This window comes from Mus musculus, chromosome 1, assembly GCF_000001635.26.
Source record: "Mus musculus strain C57BL/6J chromosome 1, GRCm38.p6 C57BL/6J".
NCBI classification, from domain to species: domain Eukaryota; kingdom Metazoa; phylum Chordata; class Mammalia; order Rodentia; family Muridae; genus Mus; species Mus musculus.
In genome coordinates this window covers 152,858,333-152,874,838 of record NC_000067.6, presented here as the reverse complement: position 1 = coordinate 152,874,838, position 16,506 = coordinate 152,858,333, and the positions used below count along the sequence as shown (strand labels likewise).

Below are 16,506 nucleotides of genomic sequence, written 5' to 3'. Positions count from 1 at the left end.
TCACAGTCTTTGGTCTACTATTTTGCATAATTAATTACACTTTGGTTTTTATGTTATGACTGTAACAAGTGAATATGGTAATTATCCCAGATTGTTTCTTAGAACTATATGTTGAACAAAGTAATAAACTAAAAGCCAACCTTGGCTCTTGTATGGTGGGGAAGGAAAAAAAAAATCCCAACTACTCTAACCACTTCTCCCAAAATAAAAGAAAGTGGTTTAGCATTTGTATGTTTTGTTTTTATAACTGAGTTTAGAATGACTTTTGATTTTTGTTAAAACAGGGAAAGTAGGTCAGAAGTTCAAGTAGAAAAAAAAATCTTATGTGTTCTAGTACTATGGGCTGTTACTATCATATGTTTGAGTCTTGTTTTCTTACACTCAGAGCCTAGCTGTAGTTGGTTAGGAACTATATTCTGAAGCCAGACTGCTGAGTTCAAGAACTCCTCCTAACCCTGTAATCATGGGCTTGTTACTTAATCTCTATAGACTTATGTTTCTTCAAGTGCACAATGGAGACAGTAATAGCACATAGTTTATGTTAAAACAGTTATTTATACAAGGCCTTTAGAACAGTGTCTAGCAAAGTATTTTGATAGCTCCTGAAGTAGCTAGTGTTTAGAATGCATTAAGTATATTTATAGATAGATCTTGATTCTGTTTTGTGAATTGTACCAGATTGTAACTTTCACTATATTTATTATCATTTATCCAGACTGTTTTCAGCCTATTAACTTCGGGTTTTTTTCTTTTTCATTGATTAATCAATATAGTTTATTTCTCTTAACAAATAACTAAGAGCTACTGGGTGTGGTCAGATACCTGTAGTCCCACCACTTGGGAAGACTAAGGCAGGATGGGCATGGAAATTTGAGGCCAGCTTGATGCATAACAAAATAAACAAAGAACCCAAAGATAATGTATATAATAGTATTTTGAAAATTTTATATCTCACCACTATATTTAATTGTGCTGTTTTATTACTAAATATGGTGATTTAATTTTTGGATTCTTGGTATATTCATTCCTTTCACTAATTCCCTCAGCTTAAAGTAAGAACAAACAAATAGAAACCCACCATTGCTCACATTTTCTGCTGAGAGAGGACATTAAAACTTGTCTCATCCAGGCGAATGGCAATGTAGAGGCAGGTGTATACTGTGAATACAAAGACAACCTGTTCTACAGCAAATTTGAAGGAGAGAGTGTGTGAGAGTGACTGGTCTTTGGTTTTAGGTCTTTTGGTTTTTTTAAGGTGCATATCTCTATGTGAGCATTGGCTATAAACTGTAGTATTAATTTTTTGAAGCTCTATCAAGAATTTTTGGAGTATAGTTTGTTTTGTTTTTCTATAGACTGGAAAATATTCATTTTGGGGAAAGATAGAGTAAGGATGTATTCTCTCAAGTTGTATGATCTTGTATTTTTAGCGTCTCGTGCTTGTCAAGACTTTCTAAATGGTGAAAGTTAGACCTAAAGTAACCAGTGAGGCTAGACTTTATGGAGGATGAAATTTGGTATATAACTAAGCATAGTTATTTAGTATCATTCATTTGATTTGATAGTTCTTTTGTGCTAGATTTTCTTCAAAAGCTTAATATTAAAAAAAAGTGGGTATCTTTATAAAGACTACAGACTAAAAGGATTCATTTTATATTTTACTGAAGTTAAAATTTACAGTCACTGAATCAGTAAGAACACTGGCTTCACTCTTCCTACCCACATGGCAACCCTCTGCTGGTCTCTGCTGGCTCCAGGCACAGAAGTAGTGCACAGCCATCTACTGTCTTAGATAGGGTTTCTGTTGTTGGGATAAACACCATGACGAAAAGCAACTTGGGGAGGAAAGAGTGTATTTCACTTAGACTTCCAGTAATAAATTCTAAAGGGCAGCCAGGGCAGGAACCCGGAGACAGCAACTGCTTACTGGCTTGCTTGCCTGCCTGCTGCACTTGCTCAGGACCACTTGCCCATGGGTAGCCCCTCTCCCATTGAGCTGGGCCCTCCCCACATCATTAATGGGCAAACACCCTGCAGGTTTTTCCATAGGCTAATCTGTTGAGGGAATTTTGCCAATTGAGGCTTCTTCTCAAATAACTCTAGCTTGTGTCAAGGTGACAAAAATTAGGGCACAGGCAGAACACATGTACATATGAAAAATAATTTTTAAAAATTTACAATGGCTGTAAAATATTTATGTAAATAGTACTTTCTATAAAAGAATTAATATAGCTTTTTTGGGTCAGTTTAGTTCTTTGAAATGGAATCTCAAGTTGTAATAATCTTTATTTATTTTTTGTCAGTTGACACATAATTACACATACAGAGGGTACAGGGTGATGTTGAGAACACATAATCATGAGTTATGATCTAGTCTCAGGGTGTTTGGCATATTCTTCACCCCATGTATCACTTCTTTGTGGAGATAGCATTAAAAAGCTACTTTTCTGGCGGTTAAGATTAGTCAGCATGTATTGTTAGCCATAATCATTCTTCTATGCATGAGAATACAGAAGCTGTGGGAGAGCGTGTTGTAGAGTCCCTGCTGAGCATTATGCTAGTTGAAAAGGATACTGACGGTATTTATTTTTAAAGGCTGTGATACCTACTTACTAAAGGGACTTTGAGAACCTATGAGTTTCCTTACCCCAGCAGGGTTTCCCAAGGAAGCACAGTGCTCTGACTCACACAAAGCACGAGTGATTATTGCCGTAAAAGTGGAGGTGATACTTTTTTTTTTTTTACAATTTTTTATTAGATATTTTCTTCATTTACAATTCAAATGCTATTCCAAAAGTCCCTTATACCCTCCCCCCACCCTGCTCTCCAACCCAGCCACTCTTCCTGGTCCTGGTATTCCCGTCTTGGGACATTACAATCTTTGCAAGACCAAGGGCCTCTGGAGGTGATAGTCTTAATAGCCCAGGGACTCTTCTTTTCAGAAGTTCAGTGACAAAGCAGCTAGAATAAGGAGAGAAGAGTGGTAACAGTTCCGAGACTATAGAATTTGTCACGAAAAGTTGTAGTGAAAAATCAATAAATGTTTGAAGTTCAGGTGGATAGTTGGTAAGATCAAGCATGCATTCAAAAATACCTTTTGTAGTAGTTCAAGTGAGGGTTGTGTGTAACAGGTGGGTGGCTAAAGATGTAATGCAGTAAAAAGTGCAATAAGTATTTAGAGGACAGCATTCCTCTGGGATTGACAAATACTGAAACTTAGGAAGAAGGCTGGCATAGAGACCTTCTGGGAGGAGGGGGAAATTGCCTTCCACACCTGGGAAGCCATGATAAAACGGCCAAGAGGAGAAAAAACACGTAAGAGAACCGAGCATGGAGTTCAGAAAGGACCATGAGGTCAATCTAGGACCTCACCAATAACAGACAATTCTTGAATTTCAGAGGGTGAATTAAAAAAATTTGGAAAACTTGAAAATGTTTGAAGGCCAAAGAGAAAAAAACTTGAAAACGTTTGAAGGCCAGTAGCAAGGGAACTTTAAAGACTGTTAAAAAGAGGAAAGAATAATCAAGTCCTGAGGAAATGTTAGAAGGAGCTGTCCATTGAAATGGCCTTTGCTCTCATAAGGAGAACGCTGTGTCAGTGCAGTACATGCCCAGTCAGGAGATTGTTTTCCCAGAGCAGGGTGTGCAGCTGTAGTTTGCCAGTGGGAAAAGGGACGGGAACAGCAGCTTGAAAAGAGTGAAAATTTGAAATTGTTAATGGTAACCAGTAAATTGAAAACAAACTAGTCTTTAATTAAGGTATTGCAGGATGTAACTTGTAGTATTTTTTATTCAGATTTGGAAAACAAGAAATGAACTTTTGGGGAAGTTACCAGTTTGATTTGTGAAGTCATATTTAAGTTATATCACTTTGTTAAGTGAACTGTTGCTACACTGGGTATTAAAGGAGGGCATAAATTTCCCTATCACATTGCCTCGTTGTAATGCATTGTTCAACTTGATTTAGTCTGTTTATTTTAACTTGGGTTCGGTTTTTTGTTTGTTTGGTTTTGTTTTTTTAACTCTTGTTCTTTTTTTCTTATTTAGGCAGGCAGAAGTCCTGAAGGCTGAAATGACAGGTATCGGTTGTCTTCTTTCTTACCACTTACTTTCTTCTATTAAAGGGAGACAATTTCCTTTCTCGTTTGTGCTGTTTGCCTAGAACAGTAACTTTGCTTTAAATGTCTCTTGCTCTTGTACTTTGCATTCTTCTTAAATACTTTAAAGGAATTTAATGTAGTGTATGCCTCTACTCAAGAATATATACTACATGAGAATTTGAGTTGCTATTAGTGTGTGATTATTTAATTTTTATGAACCTTTTACTAATAATTTAAGATATAAAATAATTCACACTCTATATAGCTAAAGATGTTGTATTTGATTACTATTTTCAATTTATAGTGACTCAAACCTGAGTAGCAGGTAAACCTTCAGAAAAAATGTTGATAGAAAAATTGCACTGAAAGTATGAAGTTCAGCAAGCTACCTTTTCTTACACATCTTTTCTGCTCTGAGTAATATCTCAAGCCCTTTGAGAAGAATTTTTTGACTCAGCTGCTGAGAGGAACAGATAATTCAAAGCTCACCAGTGATCATCAGCATGTCCTTCATAGCAGCACGTGGTGTTCTAAGCTCTCAGATATTTGATAGGACATTGCATCTTAATTTGGAAGGAATGTAGTTGTATGTTTAACTCGTGAGGAATTCAGCCTCTGTTGATTGATAACCAGAGTCCTGGGCAAGGTTTATCATTGAAGAGGGCACACACTGGCTCCGAGGGAGGCGGTGTTTCTTGAGCTTTGACAGTTACAGACTAGTGTTGGTGAGGAGCCCGGTCATTATATCATAGGGAGCAAAAGAGGAAAAGGTTACAGTGCGTTCACTGTTGTCCTTCCTACTAACACATTTGTGGTCATCATCTACATTATATGATACCAGTGTTGGAATTCTACTCTTGAATTACCATTGAAAGTGCCATCTGTAGAACAACATCAAGCTCCATATATGTACCATTTGCTTTTTCCAAAGTATTGAATATCTATTTAAATTTACTCATTTGAATGACTTCTGCAGTCCCCTAGAGCCCCATTAGTGGCACACACCTATAATCTTGGCTCATGGAAAATGAAGGCTAGAGTGAGCTCATAGAGGCTTGCTAGCTTCTCCAATACAGTGGGATCCTGTCTCCAAATAAACAAAAAACACTTTATCAGACCCAAATCTGACTAGCCAACGAACCTATTAACTCAAATATCCAAGGCATTCTCTTTGGTGAATAGGATTATGATAGTGTATAGGTACTAATAACTTACCTAAAGAGGAGTAGAAAATGTGGCATCGTATAGCAGCAAGCTACTAGATGAAATTGAATTGCATAACTGGAAATTGGAAACTTATAATTGATACGCCCATTAAGTAATTCTACGGAGGCAGCCTGCTGTCAGCATTTGAACTAATCACCCTATAGGACTTTGGAAAATGAGGCACCAGTTCAGAAATACAGAGCCTAGCTCCCTTATTCTCCCTATACACTGTTACTCTTTTGGCACGCATGTTGAGCAGTTTAATCCCAGGGTTCTGCCCTTTTACATTAAATGGCTGTAGTGTGCACTGATGACAGAAGTGTAATGCCAGTGTTTTGTTCATAAAAATAATTCTCATCGTTTCAGTAGGGCGGCATATAGGAATGATCCAGGTATTAGCTAGATGGTGACCAGATAGAAAAAATTTGTGAGGATCCTTGTAGGAATGATTCAAAATAAAAAGGAAACAGGATTTGGCTGAAGATAGAATTATTCGTGGTAAATGACTTACTATAAATCCATTATTTCAAATGGATTGACTCAACTATCAGATATATGACCTGTTGTGTCATGAGCAGACAGAAATCCAAATAAAAGCAAATGATGATTATTTTTGATGGCCATTTTAATTTCATAATGTTCTTTTAAAGCTGGAAGATGAGGGTTAGAGAGACTGGGTCAGCACATAGGAATTCTGGCTGCGTGAGCATTGGAAGTAGATTCCAGGAAACAGGTGAAGTCATTGTGCCCATGCCTGTAATGGGGCTTCCTCACTGCAGCCTCACTAGAAAACCTGAAGCTGCAGGTTCAGTGAGAGACCCTGCTTCAAAGCAACAGGTGGGAGTGGTGAAAGGATAGCTGATGCCCTCCCTCTCTGCTGTACTCACCCAGTCCACACACACACACACACCCCGACTCACTCATACATGCACACGGCTTAAAAACATAGCTAAAAGACAAAAATGTTTTAAATCAAATTTAGTTATTAAGCGAAAGGCAGAAGGTGAAGGTCATTTGAAATACAGTAACATAAACCCTGTGCAGCAGTGGATGGGATGTGCTGAGAGCGGCTTTGCTTTGGTGGATGGACAGAGAAGTCATCGGTTTGGCTTGTGGTTGTCACTTAACTATATAGTGATATTTTTGTTTGTTTTATTATGCAGATTCTAAGCTGGGTCCGGCTGAGGTCTGGACATCCAGGCAAGCTCTGCAGGACTTGTACCAGAAAATGCTAGTTACTGATCTGGAATACGCTTTAGACAAGAAAGTAGAACAGGATCTGTAAGTATTATCATTTGAGACATGACTATGCAATCAGGAATCTCAAGATTTTGAAACTTTATGGTTAGTTGATTGTTTTTCAGACTACCCTAGTGTAAGCTTTTTCAAAGGAATTCTAATACTTGTGACTTTTTAAAAACAAAACATTTAACCATTAGTATTTTTTTCAGCTGTAGTCTCTGAAGGTAAGAGGAATAATGTTTAGATTTAAATTTTACCTAAGGCAGCTCTTTGGAGCATTCTGGAATAAACAAATCTAAACATATGTATCTCAGATTCTAAGAATTTATCTGTATTGGGTCTTATATTTGAACTTAAAGATAAACTTTTCTTTGATTAGTGGGATTTTGTATTTGGTCTTAGTCCAAAGGCCAAAACAATGATCAATGTCATCCTGTTTCTTCAACAGGAAAGTGTATTTGCATTGTAGGAAAAGTTTATGTAAATCAAATACATAATATATATCCTCCTTTACGATCCCCAGAAACTAAAGAAAGAGTTTGTGTGTTTAGACTATTCCACTTGTTCTTTCTACGAAGGATGAAATGGCCGATGTCCAGACTCCCCAGTGAGTAAATCAAGGCCTCTTATAGAAGATCTTACCTTGCCTTATAAGTTAAAACAGGGGCGCTTAGCTTGATGGACACTTACACATCGATTGAGAACAGGCCTGTCTAGTAAAATCCAATGTTCCCAGTGGTGGTGAATTTGGTTTTTCCTTTTCTCTCCCCTGTGTTTTTATGCCCTGTGTATTTAGAAAATCTAGTAGTGTACCTTACAGACTAATCAGAACTCATGTCTGTAATATTTGAGTCCATGAGGAGAAGGGATCACTAATATTGAGGGAGCATTGACAAATGTCCTAAACTATTTTAATGCCCTCGGACTCTAGAACCTCAACTCCGATGCTGACATTTGGTACTATGATTTTTCACTAAAATTGAATTGAAGCTGATAATATGGTGACTTATTTTAATATAATGTAATTCAGCATTCTGTTCTTTAGGTAGCCAGAATTGAAATGTGGTTTCTATTTTATGCTGTAAAGAATTAAGCCTTACCCTATAAGATAAAATAAACAAAATCATTAAAGAGGAATTGTAATGAATGATGTAGCTAATTAACTTGGGGAGATAGGGACAGACCTTACTCAGTACACACACACAGCACCCTGTGTGTGTCACTTGACTGAGGGTATAATATTTGTTGGAGCAGTGTGTTAAAGTTAGTAATAGTTTATTCGGGTTTTTATACTGGGATTCTTAAGTAGGTCTTACTGTGATAGCTCTAAAGGTTCACAGTTGCACCACACTCTGCCTACTGGAGCATCTGGTAAGTGTCTGCTGAAGTCAGTTGCGTTCTACTGCATGTCTAGTCTTGTTCAAAGAAAAGCTTGAAGTTATTTAAATCAATAACTTTAATGCTGGCTTACTGTTCAGTGTGGTATAACAACAAACAGTTCTTTCTTGTTCTCAGGGGGACCAGTGTCTGCCCAGTGAGTCACTACTATACCAAATAGAATTACATTTTGTTTTCAGCTGGAATCATGCCTTTAAGAATCAGATCACAACACTGCAAGGCCAAGCCAAGAATCGAGCAAACCCAAATCGAAGTGAAGTCCAGGCAAACCTTTCTCTGTTCCTAGAGGCAGCTAGCGGCTTCTATACTCAGGTGAGTTCTTCTTTGTGTATGAATTCTCGTAGCTTTAGTGATATTCTGTTCTATGTACACATCTTTTGTGCATATAAACACTTTATATAACTGCCATATGAGACAGGTGGAAGTTAATCACATATAATCTCTAATAATAGAGGTTTCAGAAATGATTCATAATATATATTTTTTTAAAGGTACAGACTTAAGTTTGAGGTCTTGGGCTTAAACACCAGTATTGCCAGAGAGAGGGGAGAGGAAGATACATGCGTAGGATGGAGGTTTAATTCTGAATAAAGCAGATGTGATGAGAGGCAAGCTGTAGTGAAAGGAAACATGTGATCAGACCGCATGTGCTCATTATGAAAGGAGTAGCTGGATTGTGTCAGGTAGTTGTTAAAAGCTGTAATGTCAAGTGAGTTTTATAGCATTAGCCACACAGTGGAATTTATATGGATCATGAAATTATTTTAAGCTACTTAAGAAACAGGTATTTTTTTATTTGGTTTGAAAAATAAAAAAAATAAAAATAAGCTATTATCTTCACATACTTATTTTTCCTCAGTCACATCCTGGTGTGATCTACAAATGAATCCGTGTTCATGGAACTTTTTAAAAGCATGATTTCTTGGAACAATTGGCTATTTCAGGCTGGAGAGATGGCTTAGCATTTAAGAGCACTAGAACTCTATATAGCAACTCTCAAATGTCTATAATTCCACTTCCAGAGAATCTGATGCCCTCTTCTGACTAACATGGGCTTTCACACACATGGAGTGGTGTGTGTGTATGTGTGTGTGTGTGTGTTTGGTTTTTTTAATTGTTACTCCAGCTACTTATAATTAAATGAATAATGCAAAATTTAAAAATTGATTTTTATGCACTCGGGAGGCAGGGGCAGGTGCATTTCTGAGTTCGAGGCCAGCCCGGTCTACAAAGTGAGTTCCAGGACAGCCAGTGCTATACAGAGAAACCCTGTCTCAAACAAACAAACAAAAAATTGATTTTATGTATTGGGATATACCATGTATACTATGGCACATGGCTGGAAGTCAGGACAATTGTGGGCACCAGTTCACTCTATCACATAGACTCTGAGGATCAAACTCTGGTCGTCATCTGTGGGGGCAATCACCTTTCCACACTGAGCCATCTCATCAGCCCTTGTAATGATAAAATTTTAAGGACTGCGTACTGAAGAAATCCCTGGCCAGTTCTCGCCGAGTTGCTTGCCTCCACCTATACATTGGCTTTATTTTGGCTTAACCTTTCTTTGAAGAAAAAGAAAAGAATGTATTGGAAGGTATAAGTAAGTGCCATATTAAATAAGTTAATAATGGTAGTATGTGCCTTTAATTCCATCATGCAGAGACAGAAGCATATATATCTTTGGATGTGAAGCCAGCTGGGTATATAACAAGTTCAGGCCAACCCAGGGGTTCATAAGAAGGTAGTGTCTCCCTCTGTAAGAGAAAGAAAAAGAGGGGAGAAGGGAAGTATTTGTCTTTCTTACACTATAAAACCCACCAAAGGTTTTTGCTGAAAAACCTCCAGTACTATTTTATTCTCAAAAATTTTTTAAATGTATGCCAATTTTTAGTTGATGCTTCTGGAAAAGGGGACTGATGTTGAACTGAATAAATAATTGAAAAGTTAAATAAAAAAACTCGGCTAGCAAGATGACTCAAAGGATACAAATATATAATAACCTGAATCTTATAGTGGAATGGAACACACACACAAATACAAATATGATTAAAATTTAAAGCAGGAGTAGGAGAGATGACTTAGTGGTTAAGAGCATTGGCCTGCTATTCCAGAGAACCCTGGATTCATTCCCAGAATCCATATGCTAGCTCAAAACTGTAACTTCAATTCCAGGGAATCTAATGGTATGTGGAATGACATGAAGGTAAAGCATCTAGTAAAAGCTTGTTCATTTTGCAGATAATGGTCAGAAAACCTGGTACTTTTTTGCTTTGCAATTTTGTTTCTGTTTTGTTTACTACTAATATTTTTACATTTGCTGAGTAAGTGCTGTGCCACTGAACTATATTTTAACAACTTGCAAAGTGTTTTAAGGTACTGTATTAGATGCTGAGACTATGAAGGGAATGGTAAGCCAAGTATGGCGGTTCATGCTGGAATAGCAACACTCGGAATCTCTTCAGGTTAAAGTTCAAGACCAACCAACTCGTCTGCAGAGTTCCAGGGTAGCCAGCTCCTGTTTCAGTAGCCAAACCACCACCACCCCTAAATAGCTATCCAGTTACTCTGTATACTGTATACTGGTTTTGTGTCAACTTGACACAGGCTGGAGTCATCACAGAGAAAGGAGCTTCAGGTGAGGAAATGCCTCCATGAGATCCAACTGTAAGGCATTTTCTCAATTAGTGATCAAGTGGGAAGGCCCCTTGTGGGTGGGACCATCTCTGGGCTGGTAGTCTTGGGTTCTATAAGAAAGCAAGCTGAGCAAGTCACTCAGTAGAATAGGCTGGCTTCAAACTGAGAGATAGGCTTGCCTCTTCCTCCCAAATGATGGAACCAAAGGCATGCGGCCACCGCCTGGCCAGATGAGGTCTTTAAAAGGGGAAAAACTAGATTTGGTGTTCATAGAAATCATTGAAAATTTTAATGTACACCATATTTCTTCCTCTTTAAAATTTTAAAACACATTTTAGGTGGCACACAACTGTCATCTCAGAACTTGGGAGGCATAGGTAAGGAGATCTGTGTTCAATCAAGGCCATCCCTAGTGACTTCCAGGACAGTTGGCCAGGGCTCTGAAGAGACTGTCTGAAAACAGAACAAAACAAAAATTAATTGTTTCTGTAATAGGGATTCGCTTATCGTAGAATTTTTGGATTAGCATTTTTAAAGGACTGTTACTTTTGGCAAGATTTTTTTCTTTCTTTTTTTTTCCGAGATTTTTTTCTTAATATATAAAATGATGGCTCCTCTCTTAAGGTACAGTATTTTGGGTTTATAAAGTGTAATTTGATTAGAGTGATAGATGGTTGTGGGTTTTAAAAGCTTAATATATATGATTACCACAATCAGAGTTTCTCTATAAACAGTTTTATCTTTTTTAATTCACCTAAAACCGAAGGCACCACCAAATTCTTGGGTCACAGCAAAAGCATGTAAGATGCTTTTATTTCCCATGAACAATATAGTAATTGTATCAGTTAAGTTTCTGTTTCAATGATAAAACACCACGAACAAAGCAGCTTGAAGAGAATGTTTATTTCAGCTTGGAATTTGAAGTCCATTATCCAGGGAAATCAGGGCAGAAACTCAAAACAGTAACCCGATGCAGGAGCAAAGCAGAGGCCATGGAGGAGTGCTGCTTACTGGCTTGCTCAGCCTGATCTCTTAAAAATCTCCAGGATCGCTGGCCAGGACTGACACCAACCCAGTGGCCCAGGTCCCGCTACAACAATCAAGCTTGTGGTACATTTTAATTGAGGTTTCCTCTTCCCAAGTATATAGCTTGCATCAAATTGACATAAAACTAAATAGCACATAGTGGTTCTTACTCTAAGAAAATGGGAGAAGAAAGCATTGTCACATTTCTATGTCATGTCTCAGGTGACAATTTGCTTCATAGTCAACTCTTCCTCCTTCACACAGAGTGAGGAGCTGAGGAAAAAGGGGGCAGTAGGTACAGTTTCCCCTCATGAGCAGGACCCCAGAGCTGTCTAGTACTGCAGTGCTGACTGATTGACTTACTGACTGGGGTTTACCATGCGCCCAATAGAAGGCAGATACTTGGATGAGTCTAGTTGTATTTATGTAAAGACCAAGTGAGAAGAAAATGGAAAGAAAAAGACTTTCAAGTGCTTGGCAAGATGGGGGAGGGGCTTTGAATAAAGAAAACAGAAAAGAATGGTTGGAAAAGCACTCAGGAGCTGGTTAGCCTTGAGATCTGCAAGTTTAAATGCAGTGTGATGATGGCAGTATAGGGATCATTGTTTGGCTAGCTAACACACAGCAAGCAGATCGTCTGATTGATGCTTTAGTTAGCCAGTGGTGAATTGGGGTAGAAGATAGTTGAATGGAAATCAGGTGTAAGGTAATGGGTGTAAAGATTAAGTAGGTATTGAGAACACAAATGAGAAAAAAAGGTGGACTCCTTTGGAGGAGTCTAGTTGAGATGAGAAAGGCATTAGAAGATTGTTGGAAAGACTCTGAGGTCAAGAAAGAATGCTTTGGTTTTGTGTTCTTTTCTTGTTTGCTTTCTTAATAGGAAACCTTGATATTGTTCAAACAGGAAAGAATTGAGGTAGGATGTGACAGACAGGAGACAGAACAGAGTGGAATAACAGGCCTACGCAGTCAGAGGAGGTGACTGTGAGCAGAGGAGTGAGTTACCTGCTTATTTTTCTGTTCACACCTCAGAATGAAGAGTGATGAATCAGTCTAGAACTTGAGAAAATAAATGTCAAGACCTTGTCTTGCATTTCAGAAACATTTCTAGCCAATATTTAATGATTTTTTTAAAAAGAGAAGTAGATACTTTCATGGCATTCCTTATTGTTATGTGCTTGCTGAATGTTTTTAAAAATGCTTTATATGAAAATGCTTTGATAAATAAGGATTAACCCATCAAAGATAACATTTAATCTCCATACAGTTCTTACTGGAGTCTCAGGAGTATGGGATACTTATACACATAATCTTGTATACAAACTTACTGTTAGAACATCTGACATTATTAAACTTTGCTTATGTTTTTTTCTTCAGTTATTACAGGAACTGTGTACGGTGTTTAATGTAGATTTGCCATGCCGTGTGAAGTCTTCCCAGTTGGGAATTATTAGCAATAAACAGACGCACAGCAGCACCATAGTGAAGCCACAGTCTAGCTCCTGCTCCTACATTTGCCAACACTGCCTCGTCCACCTTGGAGACATTGGTGAGCCTGGGAAGGATTAGTGACACGTTCATCCTTTTCTTTGAGTAATCATAGGAAGAAACTTCGAGTATGCATGTTTGTTTTGCTTAGATTGATAATATGTAGAAATTATAAAAGTCACTTTTAGGAACCTTTTCTCCATGTTTTGCGATTGGCAGAATTCTGGAAAAAGAAATTCTCAAATTAAAATTTAAATTCTCTTCAGATTTGATCCAGGTATAGGCAAACACTAAAACTCTAGCCAAAAGTAAATTTTAAAGTAATATTGTATTTTCTCAATTAGAAATTTATTCTCGTTTAGAATAAATTTTATAAATTATTTTTTTAAATCTAGTTTGTCTATTATTTCTTCCTATTGGTACACTGAAAGCTCATTTTATATGCTGCTTCCTTTTAAAGGTTAAATTTGCATTTCCATTATATACATTTTACTTGGGGTTATGTATAACGTATTTTTCTGTTCATTCCTTTAAGGTGACCTAAAAAGGTTATAAAACAAATTAACTATAGGATTATGTTTTGTCCTGAAATAACAAGGAATGAGGATCATGAGTGTATTTAAATTAGTAGATTGTACATGTCTTAATGCCATAAATAAGTGGCACTTTGAGAGGTCACATCAGAGTTATCAGTGAGCTCTGCAAGGAGGTACAGTATGCTTAGGTTGGCTTTGCTTTAAATGTCTTCTTTGCACACACATAATTAATACTGCAGTAGATGCAAGGCATTTTTCAAAAATCACTTTAAGATATTGAAGAAATACTTAATTTTCAGATCATATTGTATAGTGGTTTTTGTTTTGTTTTGTTTTTAAGTGCCATATAACTCACCCCTTCTTGTGGCCGGCTCCAGGTCACCAGCATAGTCCATAGTGGGAGCTGGTGAGGCTGACACTGGAGGACCTGAAGTGGGGGCTAGGTAAGCTTTCACATCGGTTACTGCTGAGTGTCCAAGGAGACGGCCAGCCGGACACGTCACATAATCCTATAGTTAATTTGTTTTAAATTTTTCTGTCTTTAGTGGTCTTTAAAGTAATTTTAATGTCTTTATTATCTCTAGAATTTAAAACTAGCTGTTTTGGACATGCCCTCCTCGTGGTTTTTGTGTATGTTTATGTATATTAATATGATTTTAAACTGGATTTTCTTTTTCTTCTCAGCTCGATACAGAAATCAGACTAGCCAGGCAGAGTCCTACTATAGGCATGCAGCTCAGCTTGTCCCCTCCAATGGTGAGTGCACCTGGGCCTGGGCCTGCCTGCCACCTTAAAGAGACCATGTTCCTGTGGTGTTTATAGTACTCTAGCAAATAGATTCCACTTTCCAAGTGTATTGTAGCAGTAGATGTTGAATTTCAGCAGCATTGAGTTTCATGTTTTTCTTTTTGAACTTTATATTCCACATACTTAAAATGAAATTTTCTTTTAAGAAAGTTATTCTGTAAGCCAATATAAATAGAATTAATCAATGTGGTCTAAAGTTTTTCTCCAAACCTAGCATTCATAATTGGCCTACATAGTAGTGATCTTTCAGGATAACTATTTCTTAGAAAACTAACCAGTTACCTAAAGGATAGTGCTTTTGATGACATTCCCAGAATAGCCATTCTTGAATTAAAGAGCTTAACAGCAGATACTTGCTGTTACAAATCACTTGTGCTAAGCCACATTGAAACTTCTTTAGATTCTAGATAATGTCTCAGGATCATCTGGACACAAGGATCCATTTTGTATTGCCTGTATCAGCCATCACACCTCAGTAACAGCTGAGCTTGGGTGGGTCCTTAGCACCTACAACGTAAAGGAGATTAACTAGCTAACCCTTTCTGAAACCATGACTGCTTATTGTATTGATTCTAATTTTATTATTTTTTGTTGTTGTTGTTTTGAGACCATCTATTTATGTGGCCCAATATGGCCTTGAACTCTAATCCTGTCTAAGCGTCTCAAGTGCTAGAATTACAAGTGTGTGCCTCCATAGTCAATATTTAATTGTGTGACTTTTTAACCTGCACATGATAGGATGTGCCATCACTAATGTGTACAATCTCACATTCTGTCCATCTGTAATTGATCGATTGAGATTTGCCTTACATAATACTCGGATTTAACTGAGCATTTGTATTTTGATAGCAGAATTGGTTCTTGGTAACTTTAGAATCTTAACTTTTCTCCTTTAGGTCAGCCTTACAATCAGTTGGCTATCTTAGCTTCTTCCAAAGGAGACCACCTGACCACAATTTTCTACTACTGCAGAAGCATTGCTGTGAAATTCCCTTTCCCAGCTGCCTCCACTAATCTACAAAAAGCACTTTCTAAAGCACTGGAAAGGTAGGACTGACTTTTCCAAGAGAATTTGTGTAACGTGGAGTCTTAATCGCTCAAATTTTGTTGTTTAGGAAATTGTAGCAATGATCTCTAGTCATCTTTAGGTCTAAAACTACAGAGAACATAATTATTTTGTGCACAGTCACGTAATTTTACCCAGTATGTGGTTTCTTGTAGCTGAGTGCTGACTCATCTGAGTTGTAGCTGTGAAGCTAGACCTGGACAGAAAGAACCCTTTTCTTGTCTATTGGATGATGAAGTAACTTGCAAGCTAAACCCAGTTTAAGGGTTTTGCAAATTTTGCTGATTAAGATTGATTCAAGTTTTTCTTTCATTTCAGCCGGGATGAGTTGAAAACCAAGTGGGGTGTTTCTGACTTCATCAAGGCCTTTATTAAATTCCACGGTCATGTATACCTGAGTAAGAGTTTGGAAAAGCTGAGCCCTCTTCGAGAGAAGTTGGAAGAACAGTTTAAGGTTTGAGTTAAAAACCAAAAATGTTGGTCATCTCTTAAGTGGGGAAGCTTAAAATTTGGAGAACATTAACTTATTATTTTGTGGTGTTAGGGGATGGAACCCAGGACCTTGCACAAGCTAGACAATTCCCCCACTTAGCTATGCCCAGAGGGCCAGACTTCTGTCTAGTCCCTATGTTGCTATTTAATTATGAATTCATAGCAATAGTTAAATCTGAAATATATGAAGTCCTTGCATCTAGCTTTCCTCTTGCTATCTGAACTATATGGTATCTAGTCATTGTTGAAACAGCCTTCTCATTGACCCCCTGCCAGTTGGCAAAACGGATTGAAGTATAAATATATTAAGAAGCAAGACATGCCGGGCGGTGATGGCGCCCGCCTTTAATCCCAGCACTTGGGAGGCAGAGGCAGGTGGATTTCTGAGTTCGGGGCCAGTCTGGTCTACAAAGTGAGTTCCAGGACAGCCAGGACTACACAGAGAAACCCTGTCTTGGGGGGCAAAAAAAAAAAAAAAAAAAGAAGCAGCAGCAGCAAGACAGTTTAG

The 16,506-nt window shown here is 37.7% G+C and overlaps 1 protein-coding gene across 10 annotated transcripts in view; it reads left to right on the top strand.

Annotated features, from left to right (window-relative positions):
* Smg7 (Smg-7 homolog, nonsense mediated mRNA decay factor (C. elegans)) overlaps positions 1-16,506 on the top strand; it is a 66,136-nt gene that overhangs the window by 28,292 nt on the left and 21,338 nt on the right. For 8 of the 10 annotated variants that reach the window (XM_006529451.4, XM_006529450.4, XM_030253290.1 and 5 more), the window contains 7 exons: positions 4,048-4,079; positions 6,470-6,587; positions 8,126-8,258; positions 12,987-13,158; positions 14,318-14,389; positions 15,337-15,487; positions 15,825-15,960. In XM_006529451.4, the coding sequence (XP_006529514.1) occupies positions 4,048-4,079; positions 6,470-6,587; positions 8,126-8,258; positions 12,987-13,158; positions 14,318-14,389; positions 15,337-15,487; positions 15,825-15,960 (814 nt within the window). Of the gene's footprint in view, positions 1-4,047; positions 4,080-6,469; positions 6,588-8,125; positions 8,259-12,986; positions 13,159-13,973; positions 14,077-14,317; positions 14,390-15,336; positions 15,488-15,824; positions 15,961-16,506 lie in introns of all 10 variants that reach the window. The other 2 variants (XM_030253296.1, NM_001359257.1) reach the window with 1 other exon arrangement.